This window comes from Chrysemys picta, chromosome 4 (genome assembly GCF_011386835.1).
Source record: "Chrysemys picta bellii isolate R12L10 chromosome 4, ASM1138683v2, whole genome shotgun sequence".
Taxonomy (NCBI): domain Eukaryota; kingdom Metazoa; phylum Chordata; order Testudines; family Emydidae; genus Chrysemys; species Chrysemys picta.
In genome coordinates this window covers 32294239-32314868 of record NC_088794.1, presented here as the reverse complement: position 1 = coordinate 32314868, position 20630 = coordinate 32294239, and the positions used below count along the sequence as shown (strand labels likewise).

Below are 20630 nucleotides of genomic sequence, written 5' to 3'. Positions count from 1 at the left end.
CCAGAATTTGGCTCCAGCCCAAGCCCAAATGTCTACACTGCAATTAAACAGCCCCGTGACCCTGAGTCAGCTGACACAGGCCAGCCACGGGTGTTTAATTGCACTTTGGAGACATACCCTGGGAGAACAGTCAGGACTCCATGCTCCCAAACACCACTGCCTCTCTGCAGAGCCTGCCTGGGAAGCATGTGGAGCACAAAGTAGGCCTGTAATGAGGCCACTCACTCATTTTCCATGGTCTGTCCCATGCTGATGGAAGGCAGGGACTGCCGGTTACTGCCTGAAAAAAGTCAAAGGCTCTTTATCCCTCTCCCTGGAGACATCCAGTGCAATCATGATGTAGTTACATTGTGGGAGGTGACACAAGAACCATTACCTTTGTAGTCTTCTGTAGCTCCTCGCAGAACTCCATACGTTGGGAGGCCTTTAGTTTGCTGAGGGTGACCCTCACTTCCCCCAGCATGGTGTGTCTGGAATACTTGTTGTAATGTTTAACCTATGGGACAGAGAGAATCAGCATCCCCCCTACAGGGGACACAGGAGCAGGGCTATGCAGTACCACATCCCCTGAAGCCAACTGGAATTACGTCTGCACTAGGCCAGGTCTCAGACCTGGCCTTTGTTTTTCACACACAAGGCCTAGCTCCATGTCCATGCATCACGTTCTCAGGGCAGCTGTCTAAATCCTACCTACCAGGCACCAGGTTTGAAGGGGTCAGTATTGGGCTGAAATGAGAGCAAGGGAGGCACATCCCCAGCAAATAAAACTTGGATCCTTCCCTTCCCCTATCACCTGAACAGGCTCCTTCAAGCTCTCTTCTCTCCTCACTCCCCCACCACTCGGTCACTTCCTTCCATCGGCTTCTCCTTCACAGTTAATTCATTTGCAGTGTAAACAGCACTCTGCACAGCTCAAGATGGGCTGTGCAAAGGCAGGTTTATGCTACCCTGCTCTGTGCCAGGGTGGCCCCAGGTGTCCGCTGGAGCAGCCCAACGTCTCTCTTTACAATCCCCCCACACATGTCAAGAGAATCCTCTGGTGGCTGTTCACATGGGTTTCAGAACAGCTTTGCACTCTCGTATCTTTCTGTTGTTAAAAACAAAAACTTTAAGAATGCTTCCTACTGGGAGAGAGAAAATTCATTGTTTTCCCTTTCTGGAGGTGCTCAGATCCAACAGCTCAATATCCAGTACATTATAGAGACATAAAGGAGCTGTGCAAAGATGTTCTAAGACAGCTGAGGAACTTGCCCTGCGGATTTTTTTGTTCTCCTCTGCGCGCCAGTTTTGTCTCCTTCCATCTTTCACTCTCGCCGCATGGCCTCTTCCTCTCCCCTTTGTAGTTCACTGTTGCCCAAGCACTGGGCCTGTTAATGGCTGGTCAAGCCACTCTGGTCATGGTTATTTGGTTAGTTGCTTGCTGCATTTCCTTTCATACCCTTGCTAGGTACTTTGTCATTGAAGGTCCCATATGTAAGTGAATAAGAGTAAATGTAATTAGATGGGAAAATTGAGGGCTAAATAGTAGAGAAGCTTTGGAGTATTGAGCCACCTGGAGCATTGCCAAGACATAGCAGGTGTGTAGTGACACATGGGAATTGCTGTATTGGATCAGACCTGCAGACCATCCAGTTCAGTACCCTGTCTTTGAGAGTGGCCAGTACTGGCTGCTACAGGCATGGTGCAAGGAATGCTGCAGGAGGCAGTTATGAGATAACCTGCTACCAGGGAAAATTTCTTCCAAACTGTAATTAGAGGTTGACTTGTACCCTGAAGCAGGAGAGTTTGCATCCTTTCTGTAACTCCTGAGGGTGGTGGTTGTAGGTTTTCAATCCATATTACTGCAACTCAGGATTTTCTTGTGATCCATATAGGCTTCCAGAAGCATGTGTATCCTTCTAAGCTCTTGGTCTCAATGATAGTCTGTGGAACTCATTGCCATAATATCACTATAGTCTGGGGGCGGGAGGAGTAGCAATATGCTGATTTAACAACATAACATCAGGAAGAGAATGGAAACAAAAGAATCAGCCTACGTTCCAATAGAGGAAAAATAAAATAAAACCATAATCACATAAAAATATGCATAAATATGAAACACATTCTGGGGCTGCTTCCTCAATGCCATGAAAAACTGACCAGCTGAGTCAGAAAACAGAAAGCACCTGATACAGCTACTAACACTTACATCTAGGGGACTTCCTCATCAACTCCTGTCTTGAGAGCTGAACTGTATTGGAACAGATAGTGCTTTTGTTTAGTTTCTTGGCATAAGCTCCCTGTCTCTGTAAGCTCTTGTAGCAGAGGAGAAAAAACAAAAACAAAAAAAATCCCTATTAATATACATAAAGGATTAGGTTTAGAGCCCTTTCTTTGTGGCGTCTCAGGTTACTGGGAGGAAGAGCTGTGCAGATCACACATAGTGAGCAACTTATTCAGGAGTCGAGCTCTTTGGTTGGAAATACAGTAGAATAGGGGTCCCCAGCGCAGTGCCCGCGGGCACCGTGGCATCTAAGTGCACCCGCATACTAGCCGGAGGACGAGCATCCACCGAAATGCCGCCAACAAGCAGCGTCATCCAGAGGCGTCACCGCTGAAATGCTGCCGAAAATCGGTGGTATTTTGGCGGCAATGCCTCTGGATGACGCTGCTTGTCGGCAGCATTTCGGCAGCAACGCCTATTGAAGTTGCCGCTTGTCGGCGGCATTTTGGCGGATGCTCGTCCACCACCACGGCTCGTCGTCTGGCGCCCACCAGACGAAAAAGGTTGGGGACCACTGCAGTAGAACTTCAGAATTATGAACACCAGAGTTACAAACTGACCAGTCAACCACACACCTCATTTGGAACTGGAAGTACACAATCAGGCATCAGCAGAGACCAAAAAAAAAATTAATAAAAGAAGAAGCAAATACAGTACTGTGTTAAATGTAAACTAAAAAAATAAAGCGAAAGCAGAATTTCTTCTGCATAATAAAATTTCAAAGCTGTATTAAGTCAATGTTCAGTTGTAAACTTTTGAAAGAACAACCATCATATTTTGTTCAGAGTTATGACCAACCTCCATTCCCAAGGTGTTTGTAACTCTGAGGTTCTACTGTAATCTGTGCACCTACCTCTGTTTTTTACCACTGGCTTCCTTGTTCCCATTTGCTCAGTGAATATTCTGTACTAACACACTCCAGCCTGCGGAACACTTTCAAATTGTTTGCTGTGTGAGGATGTAATGTTTGAATGGTTGGGCACCAAGTCCCATAGTATTGTTTCTGCTCCCTGATTGGGGGACGTCTTCCTTCCTGTTAATAAAAACTGTGGATAACTCAGAGGGGCTTTTGATGCCCTCAGGTTAAGGGCTGGGAGCACTTTAAGGAAAAGCAGTAGGAAATAAAACTTGCTAGATCTGCTTAGCCCTCCTCTTTGGACAAGAGCCATATGTTCTGTTTATGTATGGAGGTCAGAGTACAGCTCAAGCGATATTGGTGCCCTGTTTGAATATGCCTCTCCAAAAGTCAGTCACTCACTTCCTGCTCTAGTCCTTACTGCTACCTGTATCATTTTTCCCCCTCCAGAAGGAATTCTTCTCATTTATGTGTGTAGTGGGTGGCCTGGGTACCCAACTGTGCTCCAGAAGCCTTTGTCTTGCCTGCAGTGATGCTTAAAAAGAGGTGCTGCAGCACCCAAAATGAAGGATGCTGACTCAAAGGCACCTGCTGCTGCACATGACTATGAAGGAACAGAAGGGACACTCCTTTGGAGTGAGACGTGGATGAGCAGAAATGATGCAGATGGAGAAGAGCTGGCCTGGGGGTGAGTGACCACAGCTGTCCCCTCATTATCCTCAGATGCAGTGCCCCAGGCAGCTGCCTGCTTGTCCTACATTCAAAGTTGTCCTGTAAAAAGCAACAGAGAGTCCTGTGGCACCTTTAAGACTAACAGATGTATTGGAGCATACGCTTTTATCCACGAAGCTTATGCTCCAATACATCTGTTAGTCTTAAAGGTGCCACAGGACTCTCTGTTGCTTTTTACAGATCCAGACTAACATGGCTACCCCTCTGAAAGTTGTCCTGGAAGATCATAAACCATGTCTGATTTATCTTGAAGGAATGTGATACTTTCATCTTACCCTTCCTCTCACCCACTCAATGCCACTACGCTCCACTTCATCCTAGCTATTATTCCTCAGCACCTCCCAGGTAGGCAACTGATTCGCTACAGGGCCATGTGTTTACCCCAATTATCCAGAGGGAGGAACCATTGTTCCATAAGCCGTTGATGGACCAAGAGTGCAAATGGATTTCCCCAGAGAACCCTTGTATCCAAGGATTGAGAGAGAGGCAAAGCTAGTGATGCTACCTAGTGATCACAGCCAGTCCTGCATCAGAGCCATCAAATCTCGCTGACTTAGATACTGCCACTCCCCTCAGGCCCCAGAAATAAAATACCAAAGAACTGCTGTTTGAGCATTTCAAATGCTGATATAGAGGACCCCAGTCCTTACCACCTGTGTGAAGGGCGTTTGTGCCACAGTCCCATTCATGTCACACCAAGCCCGGCACCCTAACTGGCCACACAGTGAGACCCTGTTAGTCTCAGAGAGGATATGGAGTGGACGGGCATGGAGAATGACAGAAGTATTGGGAACATAAGCTTTCGTGGGTAAGAACCTCACTTCTTCAGATGCAAGTGACTTTCATCTCAATAAGTGAGGTTCTTACCCACAAAAGCTTATGCTCCCAATACTTCTGTTAGTCTCAAAGGTGCCACAGGACCCTCTGTTGCTTTTTACAGATTCAGACTAACACGGCTACCCCTCTGATACTGGGCATGGAGAATGAATCCCATCTTCCCCTTTCAGAGGTGAAGTGAGCAATACACCTGGAGGGGACAGCATTGGGGAGTTTTCCCATGATGCACCTTTTCTGTGGGTATCGAAAAGGCCTCATTTTCCAGGACCGTTAGCTGAGCCTCTTTAACCAGCACCTGACAAAGGTAACACAGAATGAGCCAGCCCCACCTCCAACTTCACAGTGCTCTTCTCCAGCTCGGCCTCCTGCAGGGAGCAGACAAACTGGTCCCCAAAGGCAGGTTTCCTGCAGTTCTTCACCGCCTGTGTTTGCCACTCATGGACCATGCACTGGAGGCCAGAGATGTGAGATGGGACCTGCTTCAGCAGCCGGACCCGAACAGCAGAGTCAGCGCTCCCTCGGCTAGGCAGGCCTGTCACTGCAATGACCGTCAAGAGCAGCTCAAGTCGCTCCCTGTGGTAGAAGAGGGAGAATCTCAGCCTGCCCCGGGAGCTCTCCAGGAAGTCTGCGTTGCTGCCCACACTCTCTGGGTTCTTGGTGCTGGTGCAGGAGGGGGAAAGGCAGGTACCCAGCTTGTCCAGTTCCTCTTGGAGTTTCTGGATCTGGAGAAAGAGAGACTGGCTCTTTAACAATGTAAACAGGCAAGACAGACATCTATTTTCTTCCTCCGGTCACTGAAACTGAAGGCCTGTTTATACCTAGTGGTGATCTGCCCTTTCGGGCTTGTCAGCACATGGAGTGATTCTGGAATGGCTATTCCTGAATCACTTCATGAGTGGACACTCTTATTCTGGATTAAGAGATGAAGTGATTCAGGAATAGTTATTGCATTTTAAATTCATACCCTACCTTAATGCAAATTAACTTTCAAGTGTAGACAAGCCAAATGTTGTGTGCTGAGGGGCCTTGTATGTGTTGGATGTGGTTAGGCAAGCAAGACGTGAGGCAAGTGGTTTATATCTCTTTGGGCCAAATCCTCAGTGGTTAGAAATCAGGATAGCTCCATTGACTTCAGTTCAAAAGTCTTTGTTGCCTCTGAAAATCATTACAAAGGACACAGAGGGAGGAGATCAGAACATAGACTAGAGCATGATTCCTGTGATACAGTAGTGAAAACACCACTAGCAGCACCTCTCTTACTAACTTCCTAATCCCTATCAACTCTTGCTGCCCTCTGATAGGCATTTTTTCCTAGTATGCCTTTCGGGCTGGGGCTGGCTCTTTAAATTTGCCTGAGGAAAGCAGCTGCTGTCCTAAAGGGGCAATTTTGTTTGCTGGCAGCACCTCACTCTCATCTAGCAGGTAAATACTGTAGCTCTTCTAGTTTCCCTTTCGTACTGCTGGGCACAGCATTCCCACATTGACTGCAGTGGAGTTATGCCCATTTATGCCAGTTGGAGATTTGGTCTGCTTGTGTGTCTGTGAGCTTTGCTCTTACTGCTCTCCCAGTCCCTCCCAGAGAGGCCTAGCTGGCTGGGAATCTCCACAAGCTAACCAGCGATCCAGGTTCACTTTGAGCCATGGCAGAAACAGCATCGGCTGTGGTAAGCAGAGAGGGTACTACATGAGTGGAGAGGGAATCAGGAAGAAATGAGAAGGGGGAGATTAGAGAGTGTTCAAGTAAGAACAAAAGCCTCTCAGAGGAGGGAATAAGAGGCAGAGAGACAAACAGGAAACAGAAATCAAGATTGTAATCAAACAGGAGGAAGTTTTCCTTTATGCTCCCCAGATATTGCTCCTTCTGTATCTTACATCTCTCCTAGCCCCGGACTCTCTCATGCCCACCTGCAGTTCTGAAAGCTCTAGGAAATGGAGGAAAGGGTTCTTCTCCAGGGCTCGTTGCTAAAAGTGGGTGTCATGCCATTTCCAGTTGGAGCTGCTGACACCCCCAGACAGCTTCACAGAGGAGAGATCCAAGCTGAATTTGGCTCCCAGAAGTATGTAGACTCTCCAGTAACACTCCTCTCTCTTGGAGGCTGAGGTATGGTGGGGAGTAATTACCCAAGTACAGCATCATTGTGAAATCATAGTGTGGATTACAATCCCCGAGAGAATAATGTGATTGAATGGGGCCAGTGAAAAGAGAAATTTGATGTGTCAGTGGTTTAATACCTTGGCTTCTTATTCCTAGGTTCAAACTAGATTCAAATCTGGATTAGATCATAAGGGAAATGACTTTTGTGGTGTCAACCCCACGTACCTATAGGATTTTTTCTCCCCAACCCCACAGGCCTAATGTAATTGAACTCAGTTTGTTTTTTTGCACTTGAGAGAGGCTCAGGGTTTGATTAACATTGGGATGCTGGAGGTCATGAAGATGAAAGTACCCTGGAAGATTGTGAAGAATCTTTTCACAGCACTAGCCACACCATGCTCAACTCTAACTGGGATTAGAAATCTCCCTTTACTGTGTCCCAGTCACTTCTATAATTGTGCTGTTGATTAGCCAAGCCTGGGAAACATAGGATTTCCTTCAGCATCTGCTTGCTTCCCATTTATCTTAGCAGAAGAGAAGCCCCCTTACAATGTAGAGTATTTTGCCCCTTGGAAATTGGTCAACCACTTCTCAATTCTGACCCTTTTGTAATCAAAAAAACACCTTTGACCTTCTGCAGGTGCCCTGGGGTTAGCACACTTGCCTTGACATCAGGAAGGCTCTGCTTAGCAATGTCAAGGAGAGCTGGTCGCAGTTTATCCCCCAGGATGCCATTCTCCGCCTTTGTGTCCTTACAGGCTTCACTAAGGTATTTCTTCTCTGTGGGAACGACAGCAAAGATTAGTGCAGCAGCCTGGAGATGGCATCTGTAAATATAAAGCCAGGGGCCAAGGTTTTCAAAGGTGATTTTTGGATGCCCAATCTGAGATGCCTTTCAAAGAGCTGGAGTTTCAGAAGTGCCAAGGACCTGCCCTCTGAAAATCAGACCCTTCAAACTGGACACCTAAAAATCAAGCCACCCAAAATCACTAAAACGCAACAGAGGGTCCTGTGGCACCTTTGAGACTAACTTCTGTTAGTCTCAAAGGTGCCACAGAACCCTCTGTTGCGTTTTACAGATTCAGACTAACACGGCTACCCCTCTGATACCAAAATCACTAGTTGCTTTAAGAGCCTGGCCAGGATTTTGAGAGTTGTTGCAGGAATGGGACAGAAGTTCACCATCATCTTCTCTTCCCCTCCAGGTACAACACTGCAGTTAGCAAGGCCCATTACTGGGGAGATTCCTTTCCTCTGATGAATCCAGTATGGATCACTGCCATAGTCGAGGTATTGGCCAGAGGTCTCAGCTGGTACAGAACATCCTATATCCCAAACTTCATGGGGTGGCTTGCTACCCATTTAGGACAAAAGTGAAAATCAGAGAATTCTAGGAAGATATATTCACATAAAGCTCAAGCTTTGATAATCCCATACAGGGGAAATCAAACTCCGTGATTATCTTAACATTTCAGGTCAGTGTCTGAACTTGTCAGGGGTAGGAAAGGAAGGGGGAAGAAAGGGCATATGTGAAAGAGAGAATATTGTTACTTTGCTTGAAAAAAATGATCCAAGCACACTAGGATTGATGAGACTGGGGTGAATAGGAAGCTAGAAGTGTCAGGCTTGGCAATGAGGAAGTGGCCCTAGACCAGTGTCCCTTGGACCAGTGAGATGATAGATGGGCTGATTCAAGCTGTGACAGATGGGACGTGGGAGGAAGTTTTGCTAATGTCTCTGGGCTGGTGAAATCTAAGTAGCTGCTGGCTGGAGTGATGGTACATCCTGTGTGCTCTGGAGTTTCTGGGTGCAATGGGCCATTGTAAGAGGAAGAACCAGTAAGCAACACGTGTTCAATAAGGAGAAGTTGACTTCCCCTCCTTTCTTGTCTCACACATAGAGGTTACTTTGTATTAACAGGAGGAATCAGGTTCCTCCGCCCATCTCAGAGGGGGATTAGGCAAATTAATAAACATAGAGCTTTGCTGTTGCAAGAGGGTGATTACTTTTGTGCTGCCTGGGGATGACAGGATCAGGATCGCAGAGGGACACTCAGAATAGAATGTCAGGGTTGGAAGGGACCTCAGGAGGTCATCTAGTCCAACCCCCAAATAATGTAATAAGCTGCTGCACTTTGGAAGTCTTATGGAAAACCCAGTTCTAGCATGTAACCTTGTCCCAGGGGTTAAAGTAGATTGAAATGGGAGTAGGGGGGAGCTCTCTCTCTGCACCAGGGGAAGAGGAGTTATGGGGCAGGTGCTCCCCCAAGCCAAGGGGAGTACAGCGAGCTCTCCCTCTGCTTGTAGTAGAGGAGGGGGGCAGCACTGCCCCTCACTCCCACTTTACCCTGCCCTGTTTCCCCATACGGAGTTGTTCTAAAGCAGGAAGTTGTTCAAACTGCCCTAGGAAACATATTAAGTGGCATTTCTTATCCACTCCCCACCTTCTAAATGGCAAATGCTCTTGGCAGAGATTAAAATCCCAAATTTGGCTCCGGTACAGAAATGCCCTAGGCCCCATCATGTGGCGTCAATTACATTTTAAATACACATCAAAAAAGGCCAGCAGGGCTCACAGATTTGCTTATCTTCATGCCCATAAAGGAAGGAGAGTCCTCCAGAAGGGCATTAATCCCGGCCCTTGTGCTTATTTGCAGCCTGCAGGGAGGGTAGAGCCGAGCAGGGAGCTGATTCCCTGTTGCTTTGTGCAGCTGTCTTTGTGCCACTGTTGAATCCATCTCTGGCACTAAACTGATCCTGAGATAAGACTTTGGGAGCTCAGTAAGTGCAGACGTGATTGATAAAACTCCTACTTTGTTCCTTCCTTTGACATGTCTATGTCTTGATTTAAAGAGCTCCAGATAAACTGGAATATAGCCCTTCTTCTGTCTTCCTTTGGGAAGGAATACATTTTGTGAATTCTGCAGTACAGCCTCACTATGGAATCAAGAAGAGGAAAGGGGCTGGGAGGCAGGAAGCCCTTGTATGTGCACATTGTGGGAGCACCCAAAGGCTTCCATAGTGCAAACTCGTAGCCAAAGATAGTCCCTGCCCTGAAGAGCTTGCAGTCTGAAGGATAAGAACGTCTGTCTTGGCACATTTGTGCTTGGTCTTTAGTTTGCTCCTGTGTGAAGGTCCTTTGTTAAGGGTGAAGTATCACAGATACAGAGACCTTTTGTGGCTGGTGTGTACTGTCGCCTGGTACTTACTTCTCTCAAATTTTCTCAGTTTCTGGCATTGGCACATTTGGCAGGTTAAAATGGTTAGAGCCACCAAAACCAGGAGGATGGCTAATGCCAAAATCCCATACTTCCAGGTGTCGGGAAAGGGCAGCTGTAAACTCTGCAAGTGAAGCAGAATGGAGTTCTCTTGTGTCATCTCCCCGACCTGTAAGAGAGGAAGAAGGAATCAGTGCTTCCAGTGGAGCTGTCCACAGGCCTTCCATTGAGGTGCTAGATTAGGGTTACCATTCATCCGGATTTACCCGGACATGTCCTCCTTTTTGTGCTAAAAATAGCGTCCGGGGGGAATTTGTAAAGCACTCACAATGTCCGGGATTTCCCCCCTCCCCCGGCAGAGCAGAGCGAGCGGCTGGGAGGGCTGCAGGAAAGTCCCGGGCTGGACTCCGGAGCAGCTGTAGAGGAGCCGGATCCGCCCTGCATTCTGAGCAAGTGTATCAGCACAAAGTGCAGCCCTCCCCTTTTGCAACTGGGAGCGGTTTCTGCCATGCAGCGTAGCAAAACGGGAGCGAGAGCACTTTGTGCTGATACAAGGGCAGCTCTCCCCTGCAGCCCGGTCCGGCAGCACTGTGCAGGGCCAGGGACCGGGTTTTGTTGTGCTGGGGAGCTTGGCCACGTGTCCGGCTCGCACAGAGCCCAACACCCTGTTCTGAGCAGCAGGGTAAGGGGGCCAGGGGGCAGGAGAAGGGGCAGGGAGGTTCTGGAGGGGGCAGTCAAGAAAGGGGGGGGCTTTTTGGGGGGAGTGGAGAAAGTTTTGGGCAGTCAGGGTACAGGTAGGGGGTAGGGTCCTGGGAGGCAGTTGGGGGGAGGTCTCAGGAGGGGGCAGTTAGGGGACAAGGAACAGGGAGTCTTAGGTAGGGGGTGGGGTTCTGGAGGGCAGTTAGGAGCAGGGGTCCCAGGAGGGGGCAGTCAGGGGACAAGGAGCGGGGGGGGGGGGGCTGGGAGTTCTGGGGGGGAGCTGTCAGGGGGCAGGAGTGGGGAGAGGGATCGGAGCAGTCAGGGGACAGGGAGCAGAGGGGTTTAGATGGGTTGGGAGTTCTGGGGGGGGGCTGTCAGGGGGCAGGAGTGCGGAGAGGGATCGGAGCAGTCAGGGGACAGGGAGCAGAGGGGTTTAGATGGGTTGGGAGTTCTGGGGGGGGCTGTCAGGGGGTGGGGAGTGGTTGGATGGGGCGTGGGAGTCCCAGGGGTCTGTCTGGGGGTGGGGGTGTGGATAAGGGTTGGGGCAGTCAGGGGACAAGAGGCAGGGAGGCTTAGATAGGGAGTGGAGTCCTGGGGGGCAGTTAGGGGCAGGGGTCCCAGGAGGGGGCAGTCAGGGGACAAGGAACGGGGGGAGGGTTGGGGGTTCTGGGGGGGGCGGGAAGTGGGAGGGGCAGGGGCGGGGCTAGGGCGGGGCTCCTCCCGTCCTCTTTTTTGCTTGCTGAAATATGGTAACCCTATGCTAGATCAGCTTTCCTGGGGGAGGACAGGTCCAGTACAAGGGAATTGTGACAAGCAGGAGACAAGGAGCTGGTTTATATCCCCACACTTTCCAGAGGAGCGCCATGGTTGGCAAGGGGTTATAGTTGGTTTCTGGTTTTGGCTACTTAAGATGGGGTTAAATCACTATCCCTTGAAAGGAAGAGTACAATTTACCCCATCTTTATCAGCATATCAACCTCCAGCAGCAGCCAAAAAACAGTTCCCAGCTTTGGATAACAGCTGATCCAGGAACCTGCTGCCTAGTTCCACAGTGTAAACAAAGCCCAAAAGAAACTTCAGCCAAATGTTCTCTCCTCTTTCAAAACAAAAGCCTCCTCAATACACGTAATTCCTACATCTAGAAATGGGTTGTTGTCTGCACTAGGGTCTTTTTCCTATGGTTTCCCACCACTGCTACCACCATTTCAGCTCCACTGTTGATACATGGTATAGACAGGGTTCCAGTCAGCCAGCAGTGACATTCCATGAACCTTCTCATTGGTTTGGGGATTTAGGTATAACCCCACCTGCCCACCGACCTCTCTTCGTCAGCTCATCAGCCCAACCTCAAACTTCTGTTCAGTCAAGGAACCTAACCAACCTTCTGCCTAACTCACAAGTGGCCATAGTGACTCTGATGAAAGTGGTGTAGTTCTGCAAATTGGAATTGGTGTAAGTGCAAAGCAGTCTTGTAAAGGAGGTGTGACCCCTGCATGTGCATGAAGCTCACGGCTAACAGGGAGCCTGAAATATCAGGGCTTATGGTACCTGAATGACTTTAGAAAAGGGGAAGGCAGCTGAAATTAAAGACTTGTTGAAACCTACAAGAGGAGAGAAACAAATCTTCTGGATAAGACTTTGCCACTTGAATCCAACATTGGCGCTCAGGTGACTTCTTATGGAATGCCACAAGCTGGGGATGCCCTAATGTTATCCTCCCAGCTGAACCATGCTATTCTCGGTTGAAAATACTCTGACAGGAGAAATTATCTACGCCTGCTCTCTTACAAATCCTAGCCCAGAACGCATTCACACACCACTCAGGGTGAGCAGTGAGGGCACTGGAGATCAGAGGAGAAGACAGAGGAGAGGGAGATGGGCTAGCACCTTCCTAAGTTACCCTGTGCCAGTCAGAGTTGGCACTGCTGCTGCTAGTACTCAGCTCTGATTTCAAATGACTGAAAAGACTGACTTAGTAGAAAGACATTTATCTGAAGGGCATTTCAACACCAAACTCTGTTGACTTCAGTGAGCTTTGGATCAGATCCCAAGTCTCCTCCAGAGCCTGCTCCAGGGACAAAGGCTCTAAGATTACTGGTGTATTTCGGTGATTCATTCAGAGGAGAAAAAATCCTAAAGAATGAAATGCTAACTGGGTGGGGGTGGCTTTCCCTGCCAGGTCATGGTACACAGCCAGCCACCTAGTGCAGCAGGTACAAACTACAGACCAAATTCTGCCTCCAGTGCCCCCTGCAGCCCCATTGGTGTCAATGATCGTTCAGTAGAGGCAGAACATTCTGTCTGAAAATCACTTGCAAGCAAGCCTTACTCAGATTAAACTGGGCTTCTCCCCCTCCAGAGCCTGTTTCCACAGAGCCCAGCAGGGATGGGGGTAGTGCTGCACTGCACACTGTGGCCACTGAAGACTTGTCTACATTGCAGGTGGGTGTCCGGGGGAAGGAGGAGTGCATTGTTTTAGAAAACCTGTCAACTAACTTGATGTCAGACACAGCTTAGCTCTTAATATGGACCATGTGTCTAAAAAAAAAAAAATCTCTTAACTGACTGTAGTTTATCTTGGGGAATCATGTTAAAGAATCTGCCTTCAATAGCAGGCCCACTCAGAAAACCAGATCCATTTTAAAAAAATCAAATTGTGTCCCTTTGTCATTGTTGCTCCTGTTCTTTGCATTATATTAGAGGTCTCAGTTGTGATTATGCCCGCCCCCGCCCATGCTAGGCACTGTACAAACACAGAATGAGAGAGGATCCTTGCCCCAAAGAGCTTAACTATCTAAACAGGCAGGAAAAAGCATAGGTGAGGAAAGTGAGGTGACTTACTCAAGGTTACACAGCAGCTGGGTGACAGAGCCGTGACTAGAACCCAGGTCTCATGAGTCTCGACCCAGTCCCTCACCACTAGATCACGCTGCCTCTCTTTTGCTGATGTACATTGGCAGGTGATCTCTTGAATAACAACAAATTGTACAACACCAAAAAAATCCCACATGCACATGCTGTCAGCGGAAAGAAAAACACTAATCTCAGCCTCTTTCTCCTCTTCCCATTCCTCTACCCATCCTAAAATAAGGTTACATCCAGAAGAGTGCAACCTTGGGGCAGGTAACACCAGGAGGGGATGGGCAGCCTGCAAGAAACAACATGTTTATAGTGGCACAGGCACCCACAAGCTGCAGATGTTACTTGAGTCCCCAAAAGAAGCGTTTCTGTTCCTATATTTCCCCCTCCCCTAACCTTATTGGTGTCTCACTTAAAACAAAAATCCTACCTGCACGCAGGCTGCTGGAAAGCAGCTTCTCAGGGTCCCTCTCTGAGCCCGTGCACACGCTGTCGGCAGAACTTCCAGTACAATGAGGGACTGGCATCCTGTACTAGAAAAACAAGTTCCTGCCTCGTTCAGCAAGAAAAGAAAACATCTAATATTGACGCAGCCAATTCAGAACGGGTTGTACAGATGAAAATCTAGACAGATCTCCTTGTAATTAGCTCAGGCAAAACACAGGGCTGGAGGTTTGGAAGAGCACAGCTCCTACGTAAGCGTTTGAATAGGTGGCCAGACTTTTCCAGGACTCTGCATGTGCTAAACTCTTCCGAAAATCTGGCCTTCAGGGTTAAGGCGGGAGAGGATGGACACTGAGAATCTGTCTAGGGGTGCTAGCACCTCTGCAAATCGGCTGAGGGAAATGCGCAGCGATCGCCAGGGTGCAAGGAAAGAGGGATCATCTTTCAGACTGATGGTGGGAGTCAGATGAGCACCTGCTGCTCATTTGAACTCAGGGGGAAATAAATGGTGAAACTGAAGTGCTGGGAAAAAGAGTACTAAGTAGCAGAGGGGTAGCTGTGTTAGTCTGTATCCACAAAAACAACAAGGAGTCTGGTGGCACCTTAAAGACTAATAGAATTATTAGGGCATAAGCTTTTGTAGGTAAAAAAGAAGTGTTTTTTTTAACCCACGAAAGCTTATGCCCTAATAAATCTGTTAGTCTTTAAGGTGCCACCGGACTCCTCGTTGTTTTTTGGGGGGGAAAGAGAAATCCCCACCTCCCCCTGCCCCAGGGAGGTGACAGGACTGAGAGGAGAGAGAGCAAGGAATAAGAGCTTCACTTTTGCTCTGCACTAAAGCAGGGCCGGCTCCAGCTTCTTTGCCACCCCAAGCAGCAAAGCGAAAGATAAAGCCGATCGGGGCGCTTCATTCTTCTGCAGTAATTCAAAGAGAGAGGGACTGAGGGACCCACTGCCGATTTGCCGCCAAAGACCAGGACGTGCCGCCCCTTTCTATTGGCCGCCCCAAGCACCTGCTTCCTTCACTGGTGCCTGGAGCTGGCCCTGACTAAAGAAGCATTTTCTCTGGAAACAGGTGTTCCCAGCAACGCTGCACTTGGACAAAAAAAATTTAAATCTGCCAAGACAAGCAATCTCTGCCAGGGAAAACGTTCCGTATGAGCAAGGGACAGAATCCGCTGTAAAAGCAGACAATAACTAAGAAGGCTCTTGTGCATTTGCTAGCACATCTGATTTTTCTCACTCACCTGAGTTGAACACCTAGGGCTAGATCATCAATTGCATCAGAGCCACCTTCATGCTTCCCTGTGGTTGCCAATGGCCAGTTCAGGCTCCTGGCAGAAACTGGAGTGGCCTCAGGGCTGCTGTAAGCAACCAACCCCAAGGAGCTGTTATGCCAGATGGGAATTGTGGGAACTACTCTCCTTCAGGTTTTCCTCTCGAGAAGTGGGCTGTGTTAAGTTACTGCAAGTGTACATGGGCAGAACCATGATGGTGGATGGGGGGAAGTTTCCCTCTAATTTTTCCCCCTTCCCTCATGCATTTGTATTCCTGGTCCCTGCTGAGGTCCTAAAATGTGGGTCCATTTCTCTGAGAGACCCCCTCTCCAACCAACATGGCTCAGGGCTCTACTAAACCCCTGGCCAAGAGGAAATCATGACCCCTTTATGTTGCAAGCTTTCTAACCTCAGGGCCTATTGCAGCCCCTACTGCATTCATAAGCTGAATCTATCCCCTTATTGTTGATTGCATTGTTGTTGTAGATCATGAGCCATTATTTGAGAGCATATCTACCTGTGATCCAGTTTGCTGCCATGCTTCATGTGCCGTTTGTTTATGACACCGTATTTAGAAGCTGCAGCCCCAAAACAAGCTTGCTTGTGGCATGTCTAAAGTGGCTTTAGTTTTGTAGAGTACAGTGTGGATGTAAGACTAGGTTCCATGGGAGTCTGCCTTGCAGTACATAGCAGTTCCATGACTGAATAATGCATGACCAGGACTGCCTCCTCTTTCTTTGTGGGGCATGCTCAGAAGAAAAATCTTCAGTGCTTTATATTTTAATTACCCCCAAGTGCAGCCTCAGTGCTTGAGTTTCAGTTAAGGCCCTTAATAAGAAAGTTGCTGTCTTAGCCCTGGTCTACACTACAAAGTTAGGTAGATGTAAAACAGCTTACATCGACCTAAATCCATAAGCATCTACACTAAAATGTAGCTCCCACTGATGTAACATCCCCTACACTAACTTAATAACGCCACTTCTCCGAGAGGCGTAGCACTTTGCGTTGACCTAACTACATCGACTTCTGTCAGTGTAGACACTGCGATGCTTACATTGACTGTTGTTGCCTTTCCGAAACCATCCCACAATGCCCCACACTGGCAGTTAAATGGGTGCAAGCGCTCCTGGTGAGGACATGCGCCGTCAGCACAAGGAGCGTAGTGTGGACATGCAAAAACCATTTAATTACTGTGGTGGCTGTACATCAATGTAACTTAGGTCAACTTAATTTCGTGGTGTAGACTTGCCCTTACTCAGAAATGGGGAGCTTAATTAATTAAGCGACACTTCTAAGTCACGTCAGGCAGCATTTTTTTCTAGACAATGACAGTATGACACAGGGAATGGTTCTGAGCCCAAAGGTAGAGGGGGGCTTTGATCACCTGTGAAGTGTAATCGGGGCACTGAACTGAATGTCTCATTGCAGCTGTGGAACACAGGAAAATGAATACAGAACATTTAATGAAACCATCAGAGTAGTGTCGCTATGTGTGTGACACTCCTGAGAGATGATCAGAGTGCTCCAGTTATGTGCAGAATTCTAAAGCCATTTTCTGAGTCCCAGCGTGTCATGCAATTTGGACATGAAAAGTTTACCAGTGATTTAGGAAAATGGCTAATATAAAGGGATATTTCTAGATCATTTGCATCAGTCCCTTGCGATAGTGGATGCACAACCTGCAGCCATTTGGTTCTCTGTTACACAGGATATTTATAATGGGTCAGTTTGGCTGGGTTGGCATGTCTAGTTGGCACAGTTTGTGGAGTCCCCCAAGCGCTCATTGGACTTGCTGTTTGTGTTCTGCGCAGAATCCTGGCCATGCCTTGGGATCCTCGTGGGCTGTAGGCAGCTGCTCTCTTAGGTGAGCCAAAAGGGAGCCTCCTCCTTGGCCAGAAGAGATTGTGTTGAGCCTGTTTCAGCTGGAAGTCCTTCTCTGCAGAGATTACATTTTCCTCCCCATCTTGAAGCTGCCCCAGTGCCTGATCCAACACTGGCTGCATTTGCCAGTTGACATCAGACATTAGAGGAGCTGTAAGAGTCCCCCATCTCCCACTTATTGAATAGCTGGACTGATCATGTGTATGCTGCATGTTACTGCAGCCAAGACTTGTGCCAGGACCATTGGATTCATTCATATAATAGTCCTTGTCTGGAAGGGGCTAATGCTTTTGATGGAAAGGGCCAGAGGCAAGTACAGTCACCATGAGATCCATAATTTGGCCTCCCCTTTCAGTTCTGCCTATAAGTAGTGAAAACTCTTTCCAGTGTGTACATGCATGCCTGCTTGTGCATGTGTTGGAACTTCCTGAAGTAACTGAGATTTTCTCACGAAGGCTGTGTCTACACTATGGAAGCTATACTGGTATAGTTATGTCTGCATAATCCCGTAGTGTAGACACAGCCTACACCAAGGAAAGGGATTTTTCCATCGGTGTAGGACCACCACCTCCGAATGGAAGCAATCTTCCCTCGACCTAGCTTTGTCGAACCTGGGGGTTAGGCTGGCATAGCTTTGTCACTTAGGGCTTGTCTATGCTACCGCGCGGGGTCAATCTAAGATACGCAACGTCAGCTACATAAATAGTGTAGCTGAAGTCGACGTACTTAGATCTACTTACCGTGGTGTCTTCACTGTGGTAAGTCAACAGCTGGTGCTCTACCATTGACTCTGCTTGCGCTTCTCGTTCTGGTGAAGTACCGGAGTTGACGGGAGAGCGCTCAGCTGTTGACTCGACACCTACTGGATCTATTGCTGCGCGCCGATCTGGCAGGTAGTGTAGACAAGCCCTAAGGGTTGTGGTTTTTCACATCCCTGCCTGATGTAGCTATATCAACCTAAGTTTTAAATGTTGACCAAGCCCAAGCGTCAGTCTTGCTCCTCCCACCCACCTTAAATCGGCACAAGATCAACTGGCCAATGTAGCCAGGGGAAAAAGAAGTGGTGGCATCCCAGCCATCCCAGAATTCCCCTCACTCCCATGTTTCTGACATTCTGCCCTCCTTCCTGCTGCCATGCTCCCCTTCCCAGACTCCGGCGAGGCCTGCTCTGCACACAGCTGTACTGGTATAACTACTTCAGCTAGGGGTGTGATATATACACATCTACCCCGATATAACGCGACCCAATATAACACGAATTTGGATATATCACGGTAAAGCACCGCTACGGGGGGGCGGATCAAAGCAAGATCGATATAATGCGTTTTCACCTATAACGCGGTAAGATTTTTTGGCTCCCGAGGACAGCGTTATATCGGGGTAGAGGTGTATTTCAATAGTTAAATCAACTCCTATGTGGAGCTGAGCCTAAGGCCTTGTCCTCACTAGAAAATTGTACAGCTATTCCAGTGGAAGTCAGGGGAATGAGCTCTACTGGTATAAGACCATTTATATCAGTATAACTGCATCCACCCGGGACAGGGAAGAGTGGAGTTGTACCACTTTAACTATGCTGGGAAAGTTAACAACAATACAACTTTCTAGTATGGACAAGGCCATAGACCAGGGGTAGGCATTGGCAACCTATGACACGCGTGCTTTCAGTGGCACTCACACTGTCCTGGTCCTGGCCACCGGTCCAGGGGGCTCTGCATTTTAATGTAATTTTAAATGAAGTTTCTTAAACATTTTAAAAACCTTATTTACTTTACATACAACAATAGTTTAGTTATATATTATAGACTTATAGAAAGAGACCTTCTAAAAATGTTAAAATGTATTACTGGCACGCGAAACCTTAAATTAGAGTGAATAAATGAAGACTCGGCACAGCACTTCTGAAAGGTTGCCGACCCCTGCCATAGACTAAGCTCCATGTATGAGCAGCACAGAGAAGTGAAACTGATAACAATCTGTGCAGTGGTGGCTCTGCACTGCAGGGACCTTGTCCATTCCACTTTTCTCCTCTGTTCACATGTGGGGAGCAAAGATTTGGAAAAATGGCCCAAGTGCTGTACCAGGGCACTTCCAACTCTGGCTTTAGCCTGCAGGCTGTTGCCTGATCTATTGATTAGTTATTGGTCAGGTTATTAATTTGGTTTCCCCGATTAACACACAGCAATTTGGTCAGTTCTTGGCCCAAGACCAGTATTGTCAGGCTTCCTGAGCCTCGCGGAGCACATCTGCCACACTCACACGTTGTTTATAATAGTTGTATTAATACAAGTATCAGAGGGGTAGCCGTGTTAGTCTGGATCTGTAAAAAACAACAGAGCGTCCTGTGGCATCTTTAAGACTAACAGGTGTATTGGAGCATAAGCTTTCGTGGGTGAATAACTACTTCGTCAGACGCATGTAATGGAAATTTCCATTACATGCGTCTGACAAAGTGGATATTCACCCACGAAAGCTTATGCTCTAATACACCTATTAGTCTTAAAGGTGCCACAGGACCCTCTGTTGTATTAATGCACTTAGCAAAGTCACAAACACTCTAACTCCACAAGGCATGTAGAGACAAAACAGAATGAGCTGACCATCCATATACTTACACCAACCCCTCCAAAACAAGGCAAAGTGTTAGCTATCATCTGCGCCCTCACCAGCCTCACCATCAGTCACCAGCCTGACTGCTCCCAAGAGCACACAGGCTGGGATACAACTTCTATAATGCATTATACTGACACTGCTATGACTAATGCATATTCAGGAAAGGTTTCAGCCCCTTTTCCTTATTTGTAGTTCCTCACCCTACTAATGCTGGGGTGCCCTTCCCCCACAAGTTATTAATCCTTTTACCTCAAGCTCATTAGCATATACATCAATTATTTACCATGGCATCCTTGTGGTCAGATGTCTGCTGATGTCCTAACTAAAATATCCCAAGATGCTATCAACTAGCATCTTGTGGTTAACTATCAGCCATTTGCATCACTTGTGATTATTACAGAACAATAAATAAAGCCTTGTGCCATCTTGTGACTTAAGGTCATTGTTAGTTTACTCACTTATGCTAACTTATTGAGCAATTACTCCTACTCAGCTAATAGACCTTATGCTATCTGCTTCAGTTATTCTGATAGATCTAGGCCAGAGGTGGGCAAACTACGGCCCGCAGGCCACATCAGGCCCGTGGGACCGTCCTGCCCGGCCCCTCAGCTCATGGCCTAGGAGGCTAGCCTCCAGCCCCTCCTCTGCTGTTTCCCCTCCCCCGCAGCCTCAGCTTGCTCTCTCCGCCGCCGGCGCAATGCTCTGGGCATTGGGGCTGTGAGCTCCTGGGGCAGCGCAGCCAGGGCCGGCGCCAGGGTTTTGGCCGCCCCAAGCAGCCAAAACAAAAAACAACAACAACAACAAAAGCCGCGATCGCGATCTGTGGCAGCAATTCACCAGGAGGTCCTTCGCTCCGATCG

The 20630-nt window shown here is 48.0% G+C and overlaps 1 protein-coding gene across 3 annotated transcripts in view; it reads right to left on the bottom strand.

Moving 5' to 3' along the window:
* The window catches only part of LOC101952891 (synaptotagmin-B-like), a 30007-nt gene extending 9819 nt beyond the window's left edge, over positions 1-20188 (bottom strand). Inside the window, exons 1-5 of one of the 3 annotated variants that reach the window (XM_065591946.1) lie at positions 19773-20176; positions 9992-10169; positions 7448-7563; positions 5018-5410; positions 377-496 (exon numbers count right to left, since the gene is read on the bottom strand). In XM_065591946.1, coding sequence (XP_065448018.1) covers positions 377-496; positions 5018-5410; positions 7448-7563; positions 9992-10169; positions 19773-19835 — 870 coding nt within the window. In that variant the 5' untranslated portion in view covers positions 19836-20176. Of the gene's footprint in view, positions 1-376; positions 497-5017; positions 5411-7447; positions 7564-9991; positions 10170-13988; positions 14555-19772 lie in introns of those variants that run through there. The other 2 variants (XM_008173017.4, XM_065591947.1) reach the window with 2 other exon arrangements.
* Between the last annotated feature and the right edge of the window lie 442 nt (positions 20189-20630).